Below are 22,465 nucleotides of genomic sequence, written 5' to 3'. Positions count from 1 at the left end.
CTTTATAACACTTAGAGGACCGTATTACTGTAGTTGGTATAAGTTGGATCCTTTTCATCCAGAGAGGCCAGAACTGAAAGGACCTTGATGCTAGCTACTTTCCTTGGGAGTGTTTGCTGGTGCCTTTGGGGTTTAACTTCTAGAGTCTCAGACTGTCGTCTGTTAAACTTCCCTCCTTCCAAGGCTCTGCACTTCAGTTCCTTCCCATCTCTTGCTTTTCCCTTCCCAGGCCTCCTCAGGACAATTCCCACGTGGTCATTCTTCCTGGAATGAGTCTCTGAGGGCTAAGAAGGAATTTCTTGAGGGAGATGGTCATCATTGTCATTGCCTGCTTGGGTCAGGGGTTGACTGCTGGACATTTCTCACTGCCATAAACTACTCTGAATTCTAGATTAGAACAATGGAGATCACTGAGTCCTGTTAAATTTCATTTTAGAAACTCTACTTGCAACTCCATGCAAAGTGAAAAGCTTTGTGGGTGAGAAAGAGAGAGGTGTACTGTTTGATTTCTTAAAGACTGATCTGATATTAGACGATCAGATTAGAGTCAGCTATAAAGCCAGCATTAATAATAACATGTTGGAGTTTTGGGGGGTTTTTTTGGTGAGGAAGATTGTCCCTGAGCTAACATGTGTGCCAGTCTTCCTCTATTTTGCATATGGGACACTGCCACAATATGGCTTGATGAGAGTGCGTATGTCTGTACCTGGGATCTGAACCCATGAATCCCGGGCCACCAAAGCAGAGCTCGTGAACTCAACCACTGTGCCACCAGGCCGGCCCCATGTTGTTTTGGTTAGAGGGAGAGGGAAGGAGTTATCAGAAGCTAGCAGTGAGAGCTTTCATTTTTAGGTAGAATCAGATTAGATCTCACCAGATTGCTGATCCAGTCCCTGAATTTTGAGCAACAAGCAGGTGCAAGTTTATCTACTCCTGCTGTGCACCTGGATGTTTTCCCAGTGGGGAAACTGTGTGCCAGGCATTGTGCTATGGCCCTTTCCATGCTTTATCTCATTTAGTCCTCTCAGTATCCCTGGGGGTTGTAGAATCTGTTATTATCTTGTTTCCCTGAGGCTTTAATAGTTAAGTAACTTTTCCAAGGCCACATAGTGGCAAAGCCATGAGTGGAATTTCGGTGTTTCTGACTTGTCTGAGGTCCAAGAGATGGTCTAGCAAGCCTTGGGGAGATGGAAGGTGGAAGTAAGGGAGGGCTGGCTTTGGTGTCGCTCCTGCTTTTGCTGTTGCCTCAGGGCCAAGGACCATTTCATAAATGTTCTGGAGTTGGGTGGGGTGGCCAGTTGGCAGGGCTTAGAGTCAGGTAGCTTGTTTCATTCCAGGAACGGAGCAAAGTGGCATCGTTGATTGCAAACAGGCAGAACAAGTAGAGCAGGAGCCTTGTTCCCTTCTGGTCCCTTCCTTCCGTCGTCAAAAGGAATCTTATCTTTTCTTTACCTTTTCCTCCCCTGACTGAAAACCAGTCTTGCTACTGCATAAGCCTAGGCTGTTCTCTCCTTTCTGGCTCAGGGGAAAATGCCCAGAGGTTAAGGATGACTTGAGTAGTCTAACAGGAAGCAAAATAGTGTGAAAGACAGAAGAAGGAAAAATGAAGCATGGTTCACTTTGCCAGGCATTTTCTTATTTATCTGTTTATTTAATTAGCGACCACTGCCTAGTCAGGGGAGGCCAGGATGGTTATATCGTCATTTTACACGTGAAAAAACATAGTCAGTACATGTTTTATGATTGTCCAGGGCTCGTCAGTAGAAAAACCAACCTAGGGCTTTGAGCTCCTCCTCCCAGAATTCTTTGCAGTGGCCTCAGATGCGTATGCCCAACACATGAACGTGTGTGTTTAACATACCCCAGGTCACCAGGTGCCAAAACGATATCCCCACATGCTAACAGGGAGCGTTTTATTTTCATCTCAAACAAGTTGTTTATATATATTATGTACATCATTTGGTGGGCACTTAATCAATATGAGTCCTGAGACATTTAATTGTGCTTGCTGTTACATATCCTGGATAGCAGTTGTTTTGTGGGCTAACGGATTCATGACAGAGTAGATTTCCAGGGGAGAAAATCTCCAGGCCTCATCTTCCTCCTGAGGACTGTTTGAGAAGGTGGATGGCTCTTGCAGCCGGCTACTCTTGACCTTATCTGACTCCTTGCTGGTAGAGGTTTATGGAGCTTTTGTTTTGTTCCTCTTGTTGGCCAACTGAGCAGCTTGGAACCAGGCTGAGTGACACTGGTCCAAAATGGGCTGTTCTCTGTAACTCCTTGTTCCCTCTTGGTTATCTGGGAGATCAGTGAGCCCATCACCGTTTATTGAATGCTGCTGTGTGTTAAGCACTGTGGAAAATACAGGGTGGAGAAAAGTGATTAAAGTACCCAGCAAAGTGCTTGGCATTCATTCCTTCATTTATTCATTAACTAGATATTGAGTGCCTCCTCTGTGCCAGGTTGTGTCCCAACTGCTAGGGATGTAAAGATAAGATAGACAGTCCTGCCCTCATGGATCTGGTGGAGGGCACTGTCATGGTACTGGGCATTCAGAAAATTGTTAGTGTTATCATCAACATTAGGGCTCTTAATAATGTAACAGTAATGATGTCATTAACAGAATAACGAGTGGTTTACCATCTTGATGAGGTTGTGGGAAATGAGGGCCTATCATATTATCGCACCCAGTGGTCTGTGTACATTTCTCTAACTGCTTTTTATCAACCAGTACTCTTGAGAAGGAGGAAGGTGTTTTTTCTCTCGTGGCTGGAGGATACTTGGTGTGAAGGCTCATCAGTTGTTTAGCTGCAGCAGCGCATTGCCTGTTTGGATTGGGAGCTCTGACCCTGGGGTTCTGTATTCTGAGAGTAGGGGCCCTGAGCATCTTTCTGGAGCTCCAGTCTGGGATCTCACTGGCACCAGGTCTCTTCCTTCCTGGCCTGACTTTCTATAGGGACTGCAGTGTTCTTTAAATTATAAACAGAGAAATTAGTTTGACCAAGAAGTTTCTCTTTTTAAATAGCCTAATTGAGATGTAATTCACATCCCATGTATGTCAGTCCATTAAAGTATACAATTCATTGTTTTTAGTATAGTCATAAAGTTGTACAACCCTTACACTAATTCCAGAACATTTCATCACCCCAAATAGAAACCCTATACCCATTAGCAGTCACTCCCTATTCTCTTCTTCCCTCAACCTCTGGCAACCACTAATATACTTTCTGTCTCTATGCATTTGCCTGTTGTGGACATTTCATATAAATGGAATCATGCAATGTGTAGCATTTTGTGTCTGGTTTCTTTAACTTAGCAGAATGTTTTCAAGGTTCAAACATGTAGCATTTATCAGTACTTCATTCCTTTTTATGGTTGAATAATATTCCATTGTTTGGCTATACCACATTTTGTTTATCCATTCATCAGTTGGTGGACATGTAGGTTGTTTCCACTTTTTGGCTACTATGAGTAATGTTGCTGTATACATTCATGTTTAGGTTTTGTGTGGACATATGTTTTCAGTTCTCTATATCTAGGAGTGGAATTGCTGAGACATATGGTAACTCTATAACTTTTTTTGTTTATTTTTTTTTGTTTTTTGCAGGGGAAGATTTGCTCTATGCTAACATCTGTTGCCAATCTTCCTCCTTTTTCCTTCTTTTTCCCCCTCAAAGCCTTGGTACATCATTGTGTATGGTTGTAAGCTCTTCTGGTTCTTTTATTTGAGCCACCACCAAAGCATGGCTACTGAGAGACGAGTAATGTGGTTCCACACCTGAGAACGGAACCTGGGATGCTGAAGCGGAGTGCCCTAAACTTTATCCACTAGGTCATCAGGGCTGGCTCTATGTTTAACTTTTTGAGAAACTGCCACACTGTATCCAAGGTGGCTGTGTCATTTTATAATCCCACCAGCAATGTGTGAGTATTGCAATTTCTCCACATCCTCACCAACAGTTGTTATCTTTTTGATCATAGCCCTCCTGGCAGGTGTGAGGTTGTATCTCATTGTGTTTTTTTCTTTCTTTTTTTTCCTTTTTTTTCTTTTTGGTGAGAAAGATTGGCCCTGAGCTAACATCTGTTGCTAATCTTCCTCTTTTTTTCTCTCTCCCCAAAGCCCCAGTACATAGTCGTATATTCTAGTTGTAAGTCCTTCTAGTTCTGCTATGTGGGACGCTGCCTCAGCATGGCTTGATGAGTGGTGCCAGGTCTATGCCCAGGATCCAAACCAGCGAACCCTGGGCTCCCGAAGCAGAGCGCATGAACTTAACCACTCAGCCATTGGGGCTGGCCCCTCATTGTGGTTTTGGTTTGCATTTCCCTAATAACTAATGATGTTGAGTATCTTTTTTTTTTTTTTTTGAGGAAGATTAGCCCTGATCTAACTGCTGTCAATCCTCCTCTTTTTGCTGAGGAAGACTGGCCCCGACCTAACATCCATGCCCATCTTCCTCTACTTTATATGTGGGACGCCTACCACAGTGTGGCATGCCAAGCAGCGCCATGTCCGCACCTGGGATCCGAACCGGCAAACCCCGGGCCACCAAAGTGGAACGTGCACAGTTGACCGCTGTGCCACCAGGCCAACCCCCGATGTTGAGTATCTTTTATCAGATGATTTACAAATATTTTCTCCCATTCCTTGGGTTGTCTTTTCACTGTCTTGATGGTGTCCTTTGCAGAATAAAAGTTTTTAATTTTGATGGTCTGTTTTATCTCTTATTCCTTTTGTTGATTGCTTTTGGTGTCCTATCTAAGAAACCATTGCCTAATCCCAAGTGACAAAGATTTCCCCTATGTCTTTTTCTAAGAGTTTTATAGTTTTAGCTCTTTCATGATCACTAAGTTCTTATACTGGCTGAGGCTTTGAAAGTTCCTAGTAACTGTTTTATAAGGGTAAGAGCTGGGTGGGAGGCTGTTATCCTGGGGCTTCTTTTCCTTGCTGTCTTCACAAGTCATTAGAGGACCTTGATCCTGGGAGCACTTGTTTTTCTTGCAGGTAAACCTAGCTATTTTGCAGTCTCTATATTTCATTGTCTTTTTTTTTTTTGAAAGGTAACGAATGAAGAGGACTTCATTAGGAAATTGGACTGCAAACCTGATCAGCATCTGAAGGTGGTTTCCATTTTCGGAAATACTGGTGATGGCAAGTCTCATACCCTCAACCACACTTTCTTTTATGGGCGTGAAGTCTTCAAGACCTCCCCTGCCCAGGAGTCCTGCACTGTGGGCGTGTGGGCAGCGTATGACCCAGTCCACAAAGTGGCAGTGATAGACACGGAAGGGCTTTTGGGGGCTACAGTGAATCTAAGCCAGAGAACACGGCTGCTGCTTAAGGTCCTGGCCATCTCAGATCTCGTCATTTATCGAACTCACGCAGACAGGCTGCATAATGACCTCTTCAAGTTCCTTGGGGACGCCTCAGAAGCTTATCTGAAGCATTTCACCAAGGAGCTCAAGGCTACCACTGCCCGCTGTGGCCTGGATGTCCCCTTGTCCACCCTGGGCCCCGCCGTTATCATTTTCCATGAGACTGTGCACACTCAGCTGTTAGGCTCTGGTGAGTAGACAGGGTCCTGTGTCACAGATTGACCTTTCTGGGTACAAAGAGGCAGCCATTGGGCTGCAGTAACTTGATGGTGGTGGATTGCCCAGAAGGATCTCTGCCTGGGCAAGACATAAGAAACTGTTTGAAGAAAGATGGAGTGATCAACCATGGAAAATCGGCTTATGGTCATGATGAGGATTGAGAATTGCCAGTTAGCTTTGGCAGTATAGAGGTCCTTGGCGTCTTGGATAAGACCTGTTTCCTAGGCATGGTGGGCATGAAAGCCTGATCAGAGTGGGATCAAGAGAGAGTAGGAGGACAAGAATTAAGGTAGTGAATATATTCAACTCTTTCAAAGAATTCTATCAAGGCAAGCAGACAAATGAAATGATAGCTGGAGGCTGATGTGGGATTTCAAGGAGTTTTCCCTTATTTAAATTTAAGATGTGAATTATTGCAGATATATGTGGACTGATGGGAATGATTCACTAGAAAGGGAACAATGCAGATGTAAGAGAGGGAGCAGGGACAGTTGGAGTGATGCACAAGTGGACAGGTTGGCCTTAGTTAGGGGCATGGACAGTTCCCCCGTAACAACAGGAGAGCAGGTAGAGTATATGGGCATGGTTGCAGGTAAGTAGGTAGATGTGGTGTGTGTGTAAGTTGTTTTATTGTTTCTGTCATCTTAGAGAAATAGGAAGCAAGATCATCAGCTGAGTGGGAGGATGAGGGAGCTGGTGCAATGCCAGTAATTGGATGCAGGTGGGGACAGTAGTGTTGGCCCCTAAAATAGTTACATCATTTACCTGTTCAGTCAGTCAACAAAGTTTGTTAAGTGCACAATGTTGAGTGCTGAGCACTGGGTCACCAAGCTGACGAAATCCATTCCCACCCTTGAATTGCTCACAGTCTAGTTGGGGAGACCATGTGTGTTCTGTTCTGTAGTGGTTGTAGGTACTGGAGCTGTGGGAGTGCAGAAGAGGGACACTTTACACCTCCTAACGGGATCTAGGAAAGAGGAGGTAACATTTGAACTCCAGAGACTTGGCTCGATAGGGGAGGGGAGGAAGGATGCTCTAGGAAGAGCAGATGCTGGTGGTTCAAAGGCACAAGTTCTGTCCAGGGAACTGCAAGTCGTTCTGCAGTAGCTTCCTAAATCCCATTCCAGCCCCCTCCAGTGCATTCTCCACGCAGTGTCCAGAGTAATCTTTTAAAAGCTTAATTTGTAATTTAGATCATGTCATACTCTTGCTTACAACCTATCAGTGGCTTTCTACTACATCAAAATCAAATCCAAACTCCTACTTATGGTGTCCTCACCCTAACTCTTGCCTGTGTCTCCGAACTCCTCTAGTTATCCCTTTCATCCCCTCTCCCTTCCCTGTGTGTGTGTGTGCACACGCCCTCCACTAGCCATCCCAGCCTGGTCTCTGTTCCCACCTTTGCATCTCTGTTCCCATCTTTGCATGGAATGCTCTTCCCCCAGTGGTTAGCCATGCATTTTTAACATTCACCTCAACTCTCACCCCCTTTGTAAAGCGGTCCTTTCTGCACCATAGTGCCTACCCCCTCATGACATCATCTGTTCATTTGCATCAGGGCACCTATCACTATCTGAAACCATCCTGTACGTTTGCTTACTTGTTTTTGGTCTTTTTCCATTAGAATGGAAACTACTTGAAGGCAGGAACCTTGCTATATCTAAAGAGCCTGGATGAGCACTGACACACAGTAGGCTCTCATAAGATGTTTGCTGAATTAATAAAGATGACACACAGTAGGCTCTCATCAGATGTTTGCTGAATTAATAAACAAAGATGACACACAGTAGGCTCTCATCAGATGTTTGCTGAATTAATAAACAAAGAGCCTCAGTGTGTCTGAAGCATAGGTTGTGCAGGAGGGAATGGTGGAGACACTCAGGGTTGAGATCATGTATGGCCTTGACTTGGTTCTCAGGTATGACAGGAGCCTGAAGGATTTTAAGCAAGGAGTTATATGATCTGGTCTATATTTTCAAAAGATCCCCCAGCAGCCTGTTGCAGGATGAACTAGAGAGGTGTGCCTGGAAGCAGGGAGACCAGCCAGGAGGTTAGCTCGGTACTAGATGAGAAATGATGGGGGCCGAGCCAGAGCAGTGGCAGTAGGAGGGAAGTGGACAGACTGGGGTCATATTAAGGAGTTAGAATCTGAAGGCCCTGGGTCTAATGGGAAGATGAGAAATATAAACGTTCCAGAATGGAAGAAGAGTTTCATTAGCAGGTGAATCTCCGGTAAGGAGAGAAGGTTGGAAATGCCGGCGTTAGGATGCCTCCCATGATGAGCAGTTTTATGCCACTTTGGATCTTTACAACTTGGGTAAGGGAAAGTTTAATTTCCAGTTCAGGATTTTGAAATAACCAGCCCTTCAAAAGTAACTTTTTTGCTTTGTGCCATGCACTATGCTAGATTTTTAAAAAAATAAATGCTAATTTACTGTATCTTTGTTATTCAGCCCAGTCAGTAGCAGCCCCAATGTACAGATGAAGGAACTGAACTCAGAGAGCTTAAGTTATGTAACCAAAGAGGTTCCAGCTAGTAAGTTGCAAAATTGGGATTCAAAGCAAGGTCCTCTGACTCCTAAATCCAGAGCAGTTTCTGGAATACCATTGCTGCTTCTTGAAACCTTAAGATGGAACCAAGGCAGCCAGAGTTTATGTAGAGTAGAAGAAGAGGTGCCAGAACTGGGGGCAAATTGATAATTAGATTTTTCTCTGTCTCATAGACTTTCTGATTTTGTTTGATCCTGTTCCTTTTCTGGATAGAGGATTTCTAGGTGGAATTAGTAGGGAAATGAATTACCTCTGTTTGACAGGTGAGCAGAATCAAGCTTCCATGATAATTTGGGAGCCAGTGATTCAGGGACAAGCCTGTCCAGGGACAAGCTGTGAGATGATGTGGGGAGGAAGCGAAGGTAGTCAGGCTGTGCTCCTGGGTGGCTTTGGGAGAAATCAGCCACTGATGGGCTGCCCTGGGATACTGCCTGTTTCTTCTTTCAAAAGCTACTGACACAGGGAAAGTTCAGGAGGAGATGGGGTTAGGGATTAACTGCAGAATGTTGATGTTGTTGATATTTCTCTTGATGACTCTAGCTTTAAATTTGCACTAACGCCATATCTCCAGTATTAATTGGAGTGATTTTGTTGTTGTTAAAATATTAAAGGAATTTAAATTAAAAAGTCCTTCCAACTTTTACCTCCAAAATATTTATTGAATCCATTTGTATTACCATTCCCCAAATTTCTGGATAAAAGTTGCTGAAACTATGGGGGAATACTGTCATACATTGGCAGTTTGTCTGCAGCTTCACCAGCACAAGACCAGCATTTTCAAGGTAGCTATTTATGCTAAATGGTCATTAGTAGGTGTATGATTAAATATGTCCATAGGATGGAAGACTATGTAGCTATTAAAAAGAATAAGGAACTTCTGAGAACGTATCATGACAAGGACAGACACGTACAGTATGTTATTAAGTGATAAAAGCAAGTTGCATGTATGTGTTGGTAAGTGTGTAGGGGAAAAAAATCCTGAAAGGGCAAATATTGAACTGTAGTTACCTTTGGGGACTAGGAGGGAGCAGAGGACATACATTTCTTTCCTTTTATGTTTTGACATAAGTTGGATTTTTTACAATGAGCGGATTAAAAAAAAAAGACTTCCTTGAAATATAATGTACATGCAGAAAAGTGCACATCATATCAAAAGTGGATAACATGATGAATTTTCACAACCTGAATGTACCTATGCAGCCAGTCCCAGATCGTGACACACCAGCACCCACTTCACAGAAGCCGTGCTCGTGCTCCCTTCTAGGGAAGGGTAACCTGAGTTCTAACGGCATAGATTAGTTCTGCCTGTTTATGTACTTTATATATGTGGAGTCAGACTCTGTATTACTTTTATGATGAAAGACAGGAAACTTTTTTTTTTAAAAAAGGTCACTCCCTGTTCACGTACCTGTTTCTGCTTGTCCAGATCACCCCTCAGAGGTGCCAGAGAAGCTTATCCAGGACCGGTTCCGGAAGCTGGGCCGCTTCCCTGAAGCCTTCAGTTCCATTCACTACAAGGGCACGAGGACTTACAACCCTCCCACGGACTTCTCTGGGCTGCGGCGTGCTCTGGAGCAGCAACTCGAGAACAACACTACCCGATCTCCCCGGCACCCCGGGGTCATCTTCAAAGCCCTGAAGGTCAGTTGGCTCCTGCCCCGAGTGCCTCTCTTTGGGGGACCAGTAGGTGGTGAGAACACGCAGTTCTCCAGCTTTTCTTGGTGCTGGTGATTGGAAACCGGGTCTGGAAAGAGAGGTTATAAGAAAGAGAAGTGCGTGAGTGGAGTTTGCACCTGTCGAATGATCTTGTCTTGCTAGGAACACAAGTACAGAGGAATCTTGGGTGATGGTTAAACAGTGACAGGTCCTTGTCGCAGAGAAAAGGTAGGCTTTTAGGCGATATGACAAAGCGTTCATTTCCGGGTGGTGTGGCCGCCCAGGTGAGTTGCCCTCATGTGGAGGCTCAGTTATCTGGACAGCCTTTGCTTGCCTTTTTATAGACTCACCACCCCGCCCTCCCTTTTTCTTTTTAACCTAAATTAATTTATTCCAGAAGGAAACTTTTTTTTGTTATCACTAAAAATGGAAAACTAGTATCACAAGTAGAAATTTACCAAGACAAAAAACAAAAACAGACACATGATAACAGTAATTACTGTTACATACCGAAGTTCAAAGGACTATATATAGATTAGTTCATTTAATCCTACACCAACTCCATGAGTTAAGTACTATTACCATCCTCATTTTGCAGAGGAAACTGCAGCACAGAGAGATGAAGTAATTGGTTACACGCAGATACTAAGTGGCAGCAGGCATAAACTGTGGCTCTTTTACTGCAGAGCTTCTCATAAGCATGAAGACTCTCCTGCCTCTCAACAGATAAAATACATTATATACTTGTTAGAGACTGTTGCTTATGGAAGGTTCTGAGACTTTAGAAGATTGCTTAACAAGTGTTCAGGAGATGATAAAGATATACTGTTACCTAAGTGAGACTTTCTCTTTAACAGAATCTGACATTTTGAAAAAGAATTGAAACGAGAGTAATTTCTCTTGTAGAATTTGGTGATATTCAGTGTATCACCTACAGTCATGTCCTGTGCCCCCTAAAATTCATCTTGTATATACCAGTGATGCCCATCTTTTGGGAAACTTTTCTCTAAGCATTGTATCTTTGTCCCTTAAAATCAGGTGAATTGTTTTTCTTGCGTATCTCAGCAGTAGTATCAATGTATTGTTTTGATAATACAGTAAAAACCTGTTATAAAGCAACTTGCCATTCCACAGATTCCACTTCTCCTGTCCTGATGGATGCTCCTTACTTCTTTGTGACAAAGAGAGCCTGCCACATGGGTAGGCTGCTATCCCTTCAGCCATGACAGGTGCTGTGTAACCCATCTGAGGCCCTTGAGGATCAGTCTGTTGCCCCTTCTTTATCAAATAGCATCTGAGGCCTCCTGGGTACCGGGGTAGGTGGAGATCACTGTATTAGGCCTTATCACCTCACTCCTACATTATTATAGTCATGAACAGGCAAGAAATCACTGGAACAGTGGCACTATGGGCAAGAACAGAATGAGATAGTTGAGACTATGATTTGAGGTATTACTGATTGTTGAAAATTGCCATTTTAGAATTGGTTAGGTAGTGTCAATGGAATTTTGATGTCTTATCACACATGCATTGCTCAAAGCATTCCCTGGGCCCAGTAAAGCTGGGAAAAGTTTTCCCAAAGGAAATTTAAAAGTTGTTGATACCGTTATCGAAATAAGAATTCTAATTTTTGGACAGTTTGTTCATTGATCATTTATATTGCATTTGTCTAATTTCATGTTGTCTGGCTTATATTATGAATACACACTTAAGTGTAGACAATGTGGGTGCGACAGTAGAGTATAACAGTGAGATCAAAGACCACACGTCATCCCTCCACATAGGCACAGCCGTTGTCAACCGTTTAATGTGCGCCCCTGCGGTGTGTGTGACATGCATTAAAAAATACAGCTTGTCATCATATTATAGATGTAAATTTGTAATCCTTTCCCATGTAACATCATAGATATTTTACTATATTTATTATATGGTCTTTATAAATAGTTTTGATAACTGCACATTAGTTCATTGTCTAACTATCAAAATGACGATTGTTGGACTTTATTATTAATAACACCACAACTGAATATCATAAAAGCTCTTTCTATATTTGCAATTATTTTCCTAGGTTATATTCTCTTGAAGTAGAAGATTATATCAAAGAGGTGTGTGTGTATATATATATATCTATATATATACACACACACATATACACATATAAGCAGTGAACATCTATTGCAGTTCTGTCATTTCACATAGTTGGATATAGAATCCTATTTAAATATTTCTGCATATTTGGCATCTTCTTTTCTATTTTGCCTGTCTTTAGTATTTCAAAGATTTTATTTCAACACAATCTCTTTAATATGCACTTCTTTAATTTACCATTTTTATAGTGAATTTATCAAATGGATCCCTGCAAATACTGCTTCCTTTTCGTGGTTTGCTTTGCACACACCTCTGTGTTTCCGTGCCTGCAGGCCTAGGGCAGAAGAGCAGGAAGGGGGCAGGGCCTTTGGGGCAATGCTGGGCGTGTGGGATCTGGAGAGAGGACAGGCAAATGTTGACAAGAAGATTGGAGCTGGGATATGAGGATGCCCAGAGTGTCAGGGGATAGAGACCAGGACTGGGAGGGATGGGGGGGAAGGGATATGAGAAGGGGGTTTGGCTTAAAGCTAGGCAGGCCCAGGTTTACAACTTTGGGCATCTGCTGATTTGCTTAATCTATTGAGTTTAAAAGGTTTGCAGTGGGGCACAATGTAAGCAGTTAGTGAATCTGGGTAAATTGTATATGGGAGTTCCTTGTACCATTCTTGCAGCTTTTCTACAAGTTTGAAATTATATCATAATGAAAAGTTACCCCCTCCAAAAGAGGTTTGTGGTTGCTCTAGGCTGATATGTTTGTGTTCTCCCCAAAATGTGTATGTTGAAATCCTAATGCCCAATGTGATGGTCTTAGGAGGGCCCTGGGGAAGGTGATTGGGTCATGAGGGTGGAGCCCTCATGAATGAGATTAATGCCTTTATGAAAGGAGCCCCAGAGAGCTCCCTGGCTTCTGCCACCAAGTGAGGACACAGTGAGAAGGCACCAGCTATGAACCAGAAAGCAGGTCCTCACCAGAGCCTGACCATGCTGGCACCCTGATCTTGGACCTCCAGCATCCAGAACTGTGAGAAATAAATTTCTGTTGTTTACAAGCTACCCGCTCTGTGGTATTTTGTTACAGCAGCCTGAACGGACTAAGACAGTGGTTAAAACCTTGGGCTCTGGAGTCAGACTTATATTGGAATGCCACTTCTGCTACTTACCAGCTGCTTGGTTTGGGAAATTAGTTTATTTGTTCATTCATTCATTCAACAAATAAATGAGTGCATCTATGTGCCAGGTCGAGTTTGGAGTGCTGAAAATGTAGTGAAGAACAAGATAGACAAAAATCTTTGCCCTATTCTACTTCTTCAAACCTTTTTCCTTATCTGTAAGATAGGGGTAATAATAGAATGTTCCTAATAAAGTTGAGGTAGGGATTAAATGAGAACAACATACTTTAAGAAACAAAGTACTTGGTATATAGTAACTGTTCAGTAAGTAACTGTTATGAATAATATTAAGGAAAAAGAAAACTATGAGAAATGGTTATATTTGAATAATTCATCAAATACATACTTCTAATTAGAATTTGAGGTTGAAGTATACTTAGACGTACTGGCTAATGTCCTTGTAATGGCTCAAAGGTAGTCAAAGGGGAAGATTACACCCAAATATTGCAAACATTTTCGAAAGAGGCTGAATGCATACAGTGTTATACAAAGAGCTGTAAATCTGATCAATATGAATTTTGACAACTAGGCCAATGGCTGGGTTATCGAGTTCCTTAGGTCTTCTCAAAGCTAACCCAGCTTAATGCTGAAACCAGACCGTCAGGGACACCCCGTGCTGTGAGCAGTAATTAGTGCTCAGAGATTTTACCCTCAGGAGTCTTGGATGTCCTGCTCCAGGGTGGTTTGTTAGGCACTTTTGAGAAAAATAGTTACACTGTATTCTTCTGAGGTGATATGATTCATGAAGCTCTCTGTGATTAAAATGAGCCTGGTCAGCTGGAGTTCTGATGAGCCGTGGTAACTGGTGTCCTCACCTGGACCCTGTATTTTCCATCCTCTGAGCCAGGGGCTGTGCTGTACTGAGACATGGGACCCACTGCTGCTGTCCATGGGAAGGAGTCATCTGTTGAAGCATGAGTTTTGGGCTCTCCCTGGAGAATGGTGGGGTTCTTACAACTTAAATCCTTGAAAAAATTGTTTTTGTCTTTTTTTGGTTGTTTTGTTTTTAACACTCTTCTTTATATTAGAAGGTACTAATTCTCTTATTATCACTCCACTAAAAAGCTACCTTTAAGGTCTGCATTAGGCAAATTGACCCGGTAGAGTTTTATTGCTGTTAAGATACACTCTAACTGAAGTCTTCATACGTCATGGCAGTGTATGACTGTCTATTCTTTTCTCCACTTATTTTTTATTTTGTTTTATGTTGTATTTATTTTTACAAATAGTTTTGAATCCTTTGTGGAACAAAAGAGTGGGGATGGGCATAAACAGATAAATTATCGATGCCAAAATAACTTGTTGGGCTTCCTGTTCCTCCTGGTTTTTTCTTTCTCCCCTTGGTATTCTTTACCTCGTCTAGTTCCTCACTAACTCACTGAACAGACACTTCGAGAAGGCTAGGAATATGTTCTAATATGATTTATATGAGCTTTAAATATGATTTTCTCTTTATTTTGGATAAAATATATAGGAATATTTTCAGGAAAAAATAAACCTTTTGGGAAAATGGAGAGACAAATCACATAAGAGGCAATCAAAAACTGTCATGCACAAATAAAGAAATTTCAACTCTAGTAATCAACGAAATGAAGATTAGAACCCCAATCATACAAGGGCAGACACTGAAAAGTCTGGCAATAAAATGTCAAAAAAGATATGAAGCAGTGTAAACTCTTATAAACTGCCAGTTGAAACTAAAATTAGTACAACCACTTTGAAATGCTATTTAGAAATATATAGTATAGATGAAGATATGCATACTATATATTCTAGCCATATCATTTCTAGGAACTTTCCTTAAAGAAGCTCTTCCACAGGAACACAAGGAGACCTGTATGAGGATATTAATAGCACCATTCTTTATAATAGCAAAAAAATGCAAACTAAGTGCATAAAAAATAAATTGTGGTATTATATGATTCTTTGCTACTTTAAAAAGAGAATTTGGGTCATGATGTATGTATGTGCAATTATATACCTTGCTTTTTTTCATGGAACATTGAAGCCTAGCATTTTTCCATGCCATTAAATATTCCATGAAAACATGCTTTTAAAATAGCTGCATGCTTTTCATTTATGTGGATGGATCATTTTTTACATTTAGTACAGTCGGCCTTCCATATCCTTGGGTTCCGCATCTGTGGATTCAACCAACTAAATGTGGACAGACTTTTTTTCTTGTCATTATTCCCTAAACAATACAGTATAACAATTATTTACATAACATTTACATTGTATCAGGTATTATAGGTAATCTGGAGATGATTTGAAGTATACAGAGGGTGTGTGTAGGTTATATGCAAATATTGTGCCATCTTAGATAAGGGACTTGAGCATCATGGATTTTGGTATCACTGGGCTCATGGAACTAATCCTCCTCGGATATGAAGGGACAATTGTAATTCTGCCCTTACTTTAACAGTGGTTTCCATTTTTCCTTACTATATTTTCCACGTATTTAAAGGATTTGTCCACATTCTGCCTATTTCCTTAGGATAAATTACAACTCTCACCACTGCTACTACTGGCCAGCCTTTATAGTGCTTACTGCATGCCACATGCGATGCTCTGCACTGCACGTGTATTAATTCATTTAATCCTCATACCAACTCTATGAGGTAAAGAAGTGCAGGCACAGAGAAGTTAATTAATTTGCCCGAGATGACTCATCTAGTAAGTGGTGGGGAATTTGAACCAGGTAGTCTGGCTCTCAAGGCTCTGCTTTTAACCCTGTGCTATATTCCTTCTCAATAGTTATTCCACTTCTAAGAAGGTCAGAGAGTGTGGCCATCTTTAAAGGTTCCTGATACATATTGCCAGCTGTCTTTAGAAAGGGCATTCCTATAAGTTGTGTTTGAGTATTGGGTTATTTAAAGGCATTTTTTAAATTACAAAAGCAACATGTGTTTGGGGCCAGCCCCGTGGCCGAGTGGTTAAGTTCTCACACTCTGCTGCGGTGGCCCAGGGTTTCGCTGGTTTGAATCCTGGGCGCAGACATGGTACCACTCGTCAGGCCATGCTGAGGCAGCATCCCACATGCCACAACTAGAAGGACCCACAACTAAAAATATACAACTATGTACTGGGGGGAAATGGGGAGAAAAAGCAGGAAAAAAACAAAAGATTGGCAACAGTTGTTAGCTCAGGTGCCAATCTTAAAAAAAAAAGCAATGTGTGTTCGTGATAAACAGTTCACATAGTACAAAAACGTTTAAGGTACAAGTCCCCTTCTCTCCTCTCCCTCCCTCTGTCTGTGATAACCATTGTTAATACTTTGTTGTGTATGCTTCTAGAAATTTTCAGTGCTATATAAGTGCCTATATGTATGGATACACACAAACACGAACATATATCTTTTTTCCTTCCATAAATGGGATCATACCATTCATATATTGTGCAACTTGCTTTTTTTACTTAATTATGCATCTTGGATATCTTTCTATGTTAGTACATAATACCTTATTCTTTTTAATGCCATTAGTATACTTTAAAAAGTTATTAGCTATATCTTCCTTATGAGGTTCCACCTGATTGATGTAGCACTGTTGGATTCAAAGGGAGCCTAAGTGCTATTTTTCATGTTCTTTATTGAACAGGAAATGTAATTAATGAGGAAAATTGAAAAGTTTGTGGAATGAGCGAGTGAGAGAGAGATCTGTAGTCTCTTTCTGCTCTAGTGTCTTGCCCGTATGTTTCCTGATTCCTGCTGATCTGATCACTCTTCCTGCATTCAGCCATGTTGTGGTCCAGGCCCCAGTCCCTTTCTTCCAGCTGAGTTATTTCCCACTTCTTGACCTCTCACTCCTTTGCTCAGATTCCACTGTAGCAACAGCCCAGATACCTACCAGCAGAGCATGACCTCACTGAGCAGATAATCTGTTTAAAGAAAAGAGATGCTCACATCCCTATTGAATAAGGGAATTGAATATTGGATTAACTCTTGTCTGTACTTACAGTTCTGAATAATTGAGAGGACCGTTTTAAAGCTGAATTCGTATAGGTTTTCTATAATACCTTCTTTAGTCTCTGATCTCTAAATGTAGAAATGACTTTCCAATTCTGTCACGTCAGGAAGCATCTATTAAGTATTTATTGTTATATTTTGTCGCAAGTTGGCACCATTAATTACATAAGAATCTCCATTTTGAATCAGAAAATTCACTGCTAGCCTTTGATGACTGGGACTAACCTCACAAGTTCAATAGAAAGAGCCATACTGTTGCCAAGGCAACTAAAGTTCAAGAGCATCTGGTCTCCAGGCAACCTTTTCCAGACTTGCCACCTCAAATGGGAGAGGTCCTTCCTTGCCTTTCTATTACACCTTTGGGACCTCAGGAGGAGGAGAGCCCCAGAAACCTTGGAATGATGTGAGGTTTGGAGTTTTTGAAAGACAAAGTATGTGGATTAGGTGGTAGTGTCTACACTGGAAAGGAACAATCAGGTTTCAGAGGAAGGAGAACAGTTTCTCCTTACCCTTGTATCTGAAACACACTAACGTCAGTTTTTTTTTTAACAGTTACTGTTCTATTCCATACTCTTGGTTCATGTAAGTCCTCCTGAAGCTTGTCAAGGTCTGATTCATTACTGACTGCCAGCTCTTCTGTGGCTTGTGAGGGAAGTGAGATGCTTATTGTGTCACCCAGCATTCGAGAAGATGGGTGACCAGCATCTGGAGTGATGAGGCTGGTTAGTCTAGGAATTCTTCTCTTTCTGATGTCATAAGAGTTTACTGTTGCCTTGGCCAACATAAGCCAGCAGTTAATTTGTCTAGGGCAGGCAGTGCTGGAGGTGCTAGGGGCATATGTACCACGGGAATCAGCCTGCAGATTGTTTCACGCCAAGCCTTGAGATCCTTAGAAATGCCCCCATTTTTCTGAAGAACTTTCAGAGGAGTGAACCAGGCCACGTGGGTTTGGGACAGAAAGAACCTTGTGCTGTCACTATTATTAGGCTGCAGTTTTATATTTACTGGGGAGTGCATCCCCCCTGAATTCAACCCAGCTGTTGAACTCATGCTACATTTGATATTATTTTCCCCAAAGAAAACTAGTACTTAGCTTATCCTTTCATTTACCTGTTTAAAATAAAAAACTCTGGAGCTAAAAAGGCTCTTCTTTGGTTTTCCTTTTACCTCTTCAGTACCTTCTACATTCCTTAGTTATCTCTCTTTTTTTTCCTTGCCTTCTGTATCACCTCCTTAGATACATAAGCATTCTTGCAGCTGAATATTCACCCACAGATGCAGCTGTGAAGACCAGTGAGCTATCATGGAAAGGAGAGTTCTTATATTTCCTGCGTTACCTGAATTAGGTAGTGAGGGTATCTAGGGAAGAAAATAAGAAAATTCTCAGCATAAAAAATAATAAAAATGGTATTAATAATGGTAGCTAATGTTTTCTGAGCTCTCATTCTATGCCGAGTGCTCCACGTGGGGACCATCACAGTGTAATCCAGGAAGACCCCTACTGAGGGGTACTACCAGCATCCCCATTTCACAGAAATGGAGGCACACAGAGTGCAAAGCTGCCAACTGCAAGCTGAAATGACTTTGGGGGACTCGTGTTTTATTTATGCAAAATTTCCATTTAGTTTCCAACTGTATCCATGTTTGTTATATAAAAATAACTTCCTCCCCAAATCTTTCAGTAAATTGATGCTATAGGAAGATAATGCTGTTTTCCCACAAGTTAACCCAGAGAGTTATGCACACACCTGTTAGAGAAATCAGTAATTTGGCCAATTAGGGAGTAGTTAGCCCTGAGAGTTGTTAGTAATTTGGCCAATCAGAGAGTAGTTAGCCTTAAATTTGAGGGCCTGTGGGCCTGGGATGAAGCCTGGCACAGAGGCAAGGCCAAGGTGAGGAGGGGAGGGCAGGGGTTGGTGTGTGCGTATGGTGGTTGATGCTGGGGCCCTTCATTCCAGAGGTCCTAGTTGCATGCCTCTTAGGACCTTTATTAGGAGTTAGAGAAGGATACAAAGGTAGAAACTTCTTGTCTGGGAGGTAAATAGATACAACTGGCCCATCGCTTTGCATCATCGCCAATTACTCAATACCTAGTTGAGGCGTTGAGGACAACAGGTGTGCGTAGAAGGCCGAGCATGGTGTGTCTAGAGTGGTTGGAGAGGCTTCGTGGAAGAGGTGAGACCAGAAAAACCCGCAAAGGATGGGCTGCATTTCAAAGTAGGAGAGGGGAGGACGGTGTAGCCTAGTGAGTGATTCTGCTTGCCCTGCTTCTCATTTGTTCTCATTAATATGCATATGTATATTCATTTATATTGTCTCAAAAATCTCAGTGCTTTCCTTAAGTTACTCTTTACAAAGTTAGCCCCAAGAGGACAGAACTTTTTTCTTTTGGTCCAAGTCAAGGATTGCACTTGGTCGGCCATGGCTGCTGATGGTGTTCTGTGGGCCTGAGCGTTTTCCCACAGAAGCTGAATTTGGCAGCTCTTAGGTGGGTCACGCACCCTCAGTTTGACACATTCCTTGCCGCTGCTCTTGTCTTACACCTGACCTGACTCAACACGGATGTCACGTGCCTTTGTAAACACTTGCGTTTGTGACTCATGGTGTTAAGACTTCATTGAAAAAAGGAAAAGGAACTTTAACAAGTTCTCATTAAGTGAAACTCTCTTCAGAGCTTGAGAACCTTATTTTAAAACCTAATCTGCCCTTTTCCCAAATCTCATCTTAAAATTCCTTTTGCCTTTTTACTGAAGGAAGTAACATTTTGTCCTTTTGTTTTAGGCTGCTTTTCCTTCTCTTCCCCCGAATAGTGCCTGGCTCCCTCAGAATGGGAGATCGAAAGTTAGAAGCTTGGAACTGTGTGCATTTAATGATATTTAAAGCCTGAAAAGCCCATCTCTGTGTAACTTATATAACTTTTCTACTGCATATGACTAAGGGCCTGGCAGGAAAAAATCAGCCTGAAGAATACTTTCAATATAAAGTAATGAGTGACCACAGAGGGTTAGAAATGGAAGCTCCCTTTCAACATAACATTTTCAGTTTGCTTCTGCAAATACGCTGTCTTTCTTCTTGGCGTTTATTTTGACCATTTGCTGCCTTTTAGGTTACTGTAGTTGATAAAAGGCTGCCAGACACTATAATAATTCTTCTTTGTTTTTTTGGCTGACATTTTTCTACCTTGAGATAGTAAACTCCACTGAGTGCCTGTGGTTAGAAAGGGACAGAAGGCCAGGCAACTCCCAGCTCATTTCTCACTCTGCCTCTCCCTGACTTCAAGACGAGCCACCTTCTTGAGCCTCGGTTTCTTGGTACCAGCTTCACAAGGATGAAACGGGCATCAGTCAGTATCCGTGGTGGTTTTGTATGACTGAGTGTGTGAGAAGTTTGTAACCTCCAAGGTAATTAGGAAAGGACAGTAACTTTGCTTACTTCTGACCTCTTGGGCAATGGGCTGGTTCTTTCTGAGGTTCCCTGTGGTGAGGATTGGTGCAAGTTGGGCCAAGAAGGTTGACGGTAAGGAGCAGAAGTCATTGGGCTCCCTCTTCTGGCTGTGGAGCCTGTAAGAAATCCGCCCGCAGTGAGGGGATCTTAGAAAGTAGTGGAAGGGCCCAAGCGCAGGGCGCTCTGCAGAGTGCCTTCATGTGTCCTTCCCTCCTTGGCAGGCACTGAGCGACCGCTTCAGCGGTGAGATCCCCGATGACCAGATGGCACACAGCTCCTTTTTTCCAGATGAGTACTTCACCTGCTCCTCCTTGTGCCTCAGCTGTGGGTAAGTGAGGCCAGCCATCCATCTCCACACCTTGGGAAAAGAGGACTAGCATGGTGCTTCTCAGACTTCAGTATGCATGCAAATCACCTGGGTCTGGTTAACTCACAGATGCTGATTTAAGGATGGGGTGGGGCCTGAGATGGTGTAGTTCCAGCAAGTTCCCAGGTGATCCTAGTGGTTGTGGAAATCACACTTTGAGGTTGCAGGGGATTCCAGAACACATGGTTATGGAGAATCCCCTGAAGATTCCAACCTGGTTTAGATGTGAAATTGACTGGTTGGGGCAGTTTTTACCACAGAAAACTTGAGGTTGTCTGTTTTTCTATATTTCTCCTACCAGGGCTTTAAATCCTAGTCATTCCATTTATTCAGCTAATATTTGGCAGCCCAGTGTGTAGTGTGCTGCGGTGGGTATCTATCCCAGCTGATCCCTTTCACTATGAAGGCAAACGCTTAGAGCACATTAGAATGATCCAGGGAGCTTTCAAAATTACCGAGGCCTGGGACCCACCTCCAAGGAGTCTCATTTAATGGAGCTGGGGTGGGGCCTCAGCATTGGTGTATTTAAAAGGCTCCACAGGGAATGCTAATGTGTGGCCTTAGTTGAGAACATTGAGTTAGGGCAGTACTTCTCCAGCTTTAATCTGTGTGTGCATCACCTTGGGATTTTGTTAAAATGTGGACCGAATCAGCAGGTCTGGGTGAGGTTCTGCATTTCTAACAAGCTCCTGGGTGATGCCTGTGCTGCTGGCCCATGGATCACAGTTTGTTACAGGGGGATCAGAGCAGTGATTATCCAGTTTTAGCATGCATCAGAAAAACCGGAAGGACATGTTCAAACAGATTGTTGGGCCTTGCCCCCATGGGTTCTGATTCAGTAGGTCTGACGTAGGGCCTGAAAATTTGCATTTCTGGTGAATTCCTAGGGGATGCTGATGCTGCTAGTCGGGGACTACACTTTGAGGATCACTGGATTAATTTGAGCTGTTGATGGCTATTAAGGCACAGTCTGGTGACTTGTCTGATGGAGCCCAGGGGATTTAAATGCTGTGTGTCAGGGTTAGATTGCAGTCTCCGTGTCCCGTAGACACTCCCCCACCCCTGAATTGTCTTTGCTCACATCAGGACCACTGCTCGTGTCCTCCACATTGGCCCATCTAGAGGAGACCTGAGCCTTTTCTGCTATGAATGGCCTTTTTGCATTGAACCCTGGAGGCCACCTGCTGGGCACTGAACCACCTTGGCTTTGAATTTGTAAAAAGGACTTGGCTCTTGGATTATATGATCTGGGCTAGGGAGAACTAAGGATTGTCTTGGAGAGGGAAGAGGGATGCTAGTTGCCGGTGAGACTTGCCTGCCTTTTTGCTTGCCCCCTGAGCCCAGCCAGAGGGGCCTAGGCTCTGCTGGATCATCGCTTTTCTGTCCTAACTGAGCCTCATCAGGGTTTCACTTTTGCTTCTGTCATAGTGAAATTCTGAAGTCCTGATCTCTGTTTTTGCATTCAGGATGGCAGAGCTCACTGTTCATTTGGAAGGTTTTCTTGTCCAGCTTAAGCCTCCTCTTAACGCATTGCCAAATTTGGGGGGTTAGGTTTTGTTTTGCATCTTGGCAGCCTGTTCTGGTTAAACTTCCCATATCATGCTGTGTGGAGATTTGAGTTTCCTGAGAGCC

The 22,465-nt window shown here is 42.7% G+C and overlaps 1 protein-coding gene across 2 annotated transcripts in view; it reads left to right on the top strand.

The window, feature by feature from the left end:
- The window catches only part of ZFYVE1 (zinc finger FYVE-type containing 1), a 46,845-nt gene that overhangs the window by 16,169 nt on the left and 8,211 nt on the right, over positions 1-22,465 (top strand). For both annotated transcript variants that reach the window (XM_014835738.3, XM_070514021.1), the window contains exons 3-5: positions 5,059-5,563; positions 9,569-9,783; positions 20,688-20,794. In XM_014835738.3, coding sequence (XP_014691224.1) covers positions 5,059-5,563; positions 9,569-9,783; positions 20,688-20,794 — 827 coding nt within the window. The remainder of the gene's footprint in view (positions 1-5,058; positions 5,564-9,568; positions 9,784-20,687; positions 20,795-22,465) is intronic.

The sequence above is a fragment of the Equus asinus genome, chromosome 7, assembly GCF_041296235.1.
Source record: "Equus asinus isolate D_3611 breed Donkey chromosome 7, EquAss-T2T_v2, whole genome shotgun sequence".
NCBI classification, from domain to species: Eukaryota; Metazoa; Chordata; class Mammalia; order Perissodactyla; family Equidae; genus Equus; species Equus asinus.
The sequence above is the reverse complement of the archived record's forward strand: the minus strand, read 5'-3'. Positions and strand labels throughout refer to the sequence as shown.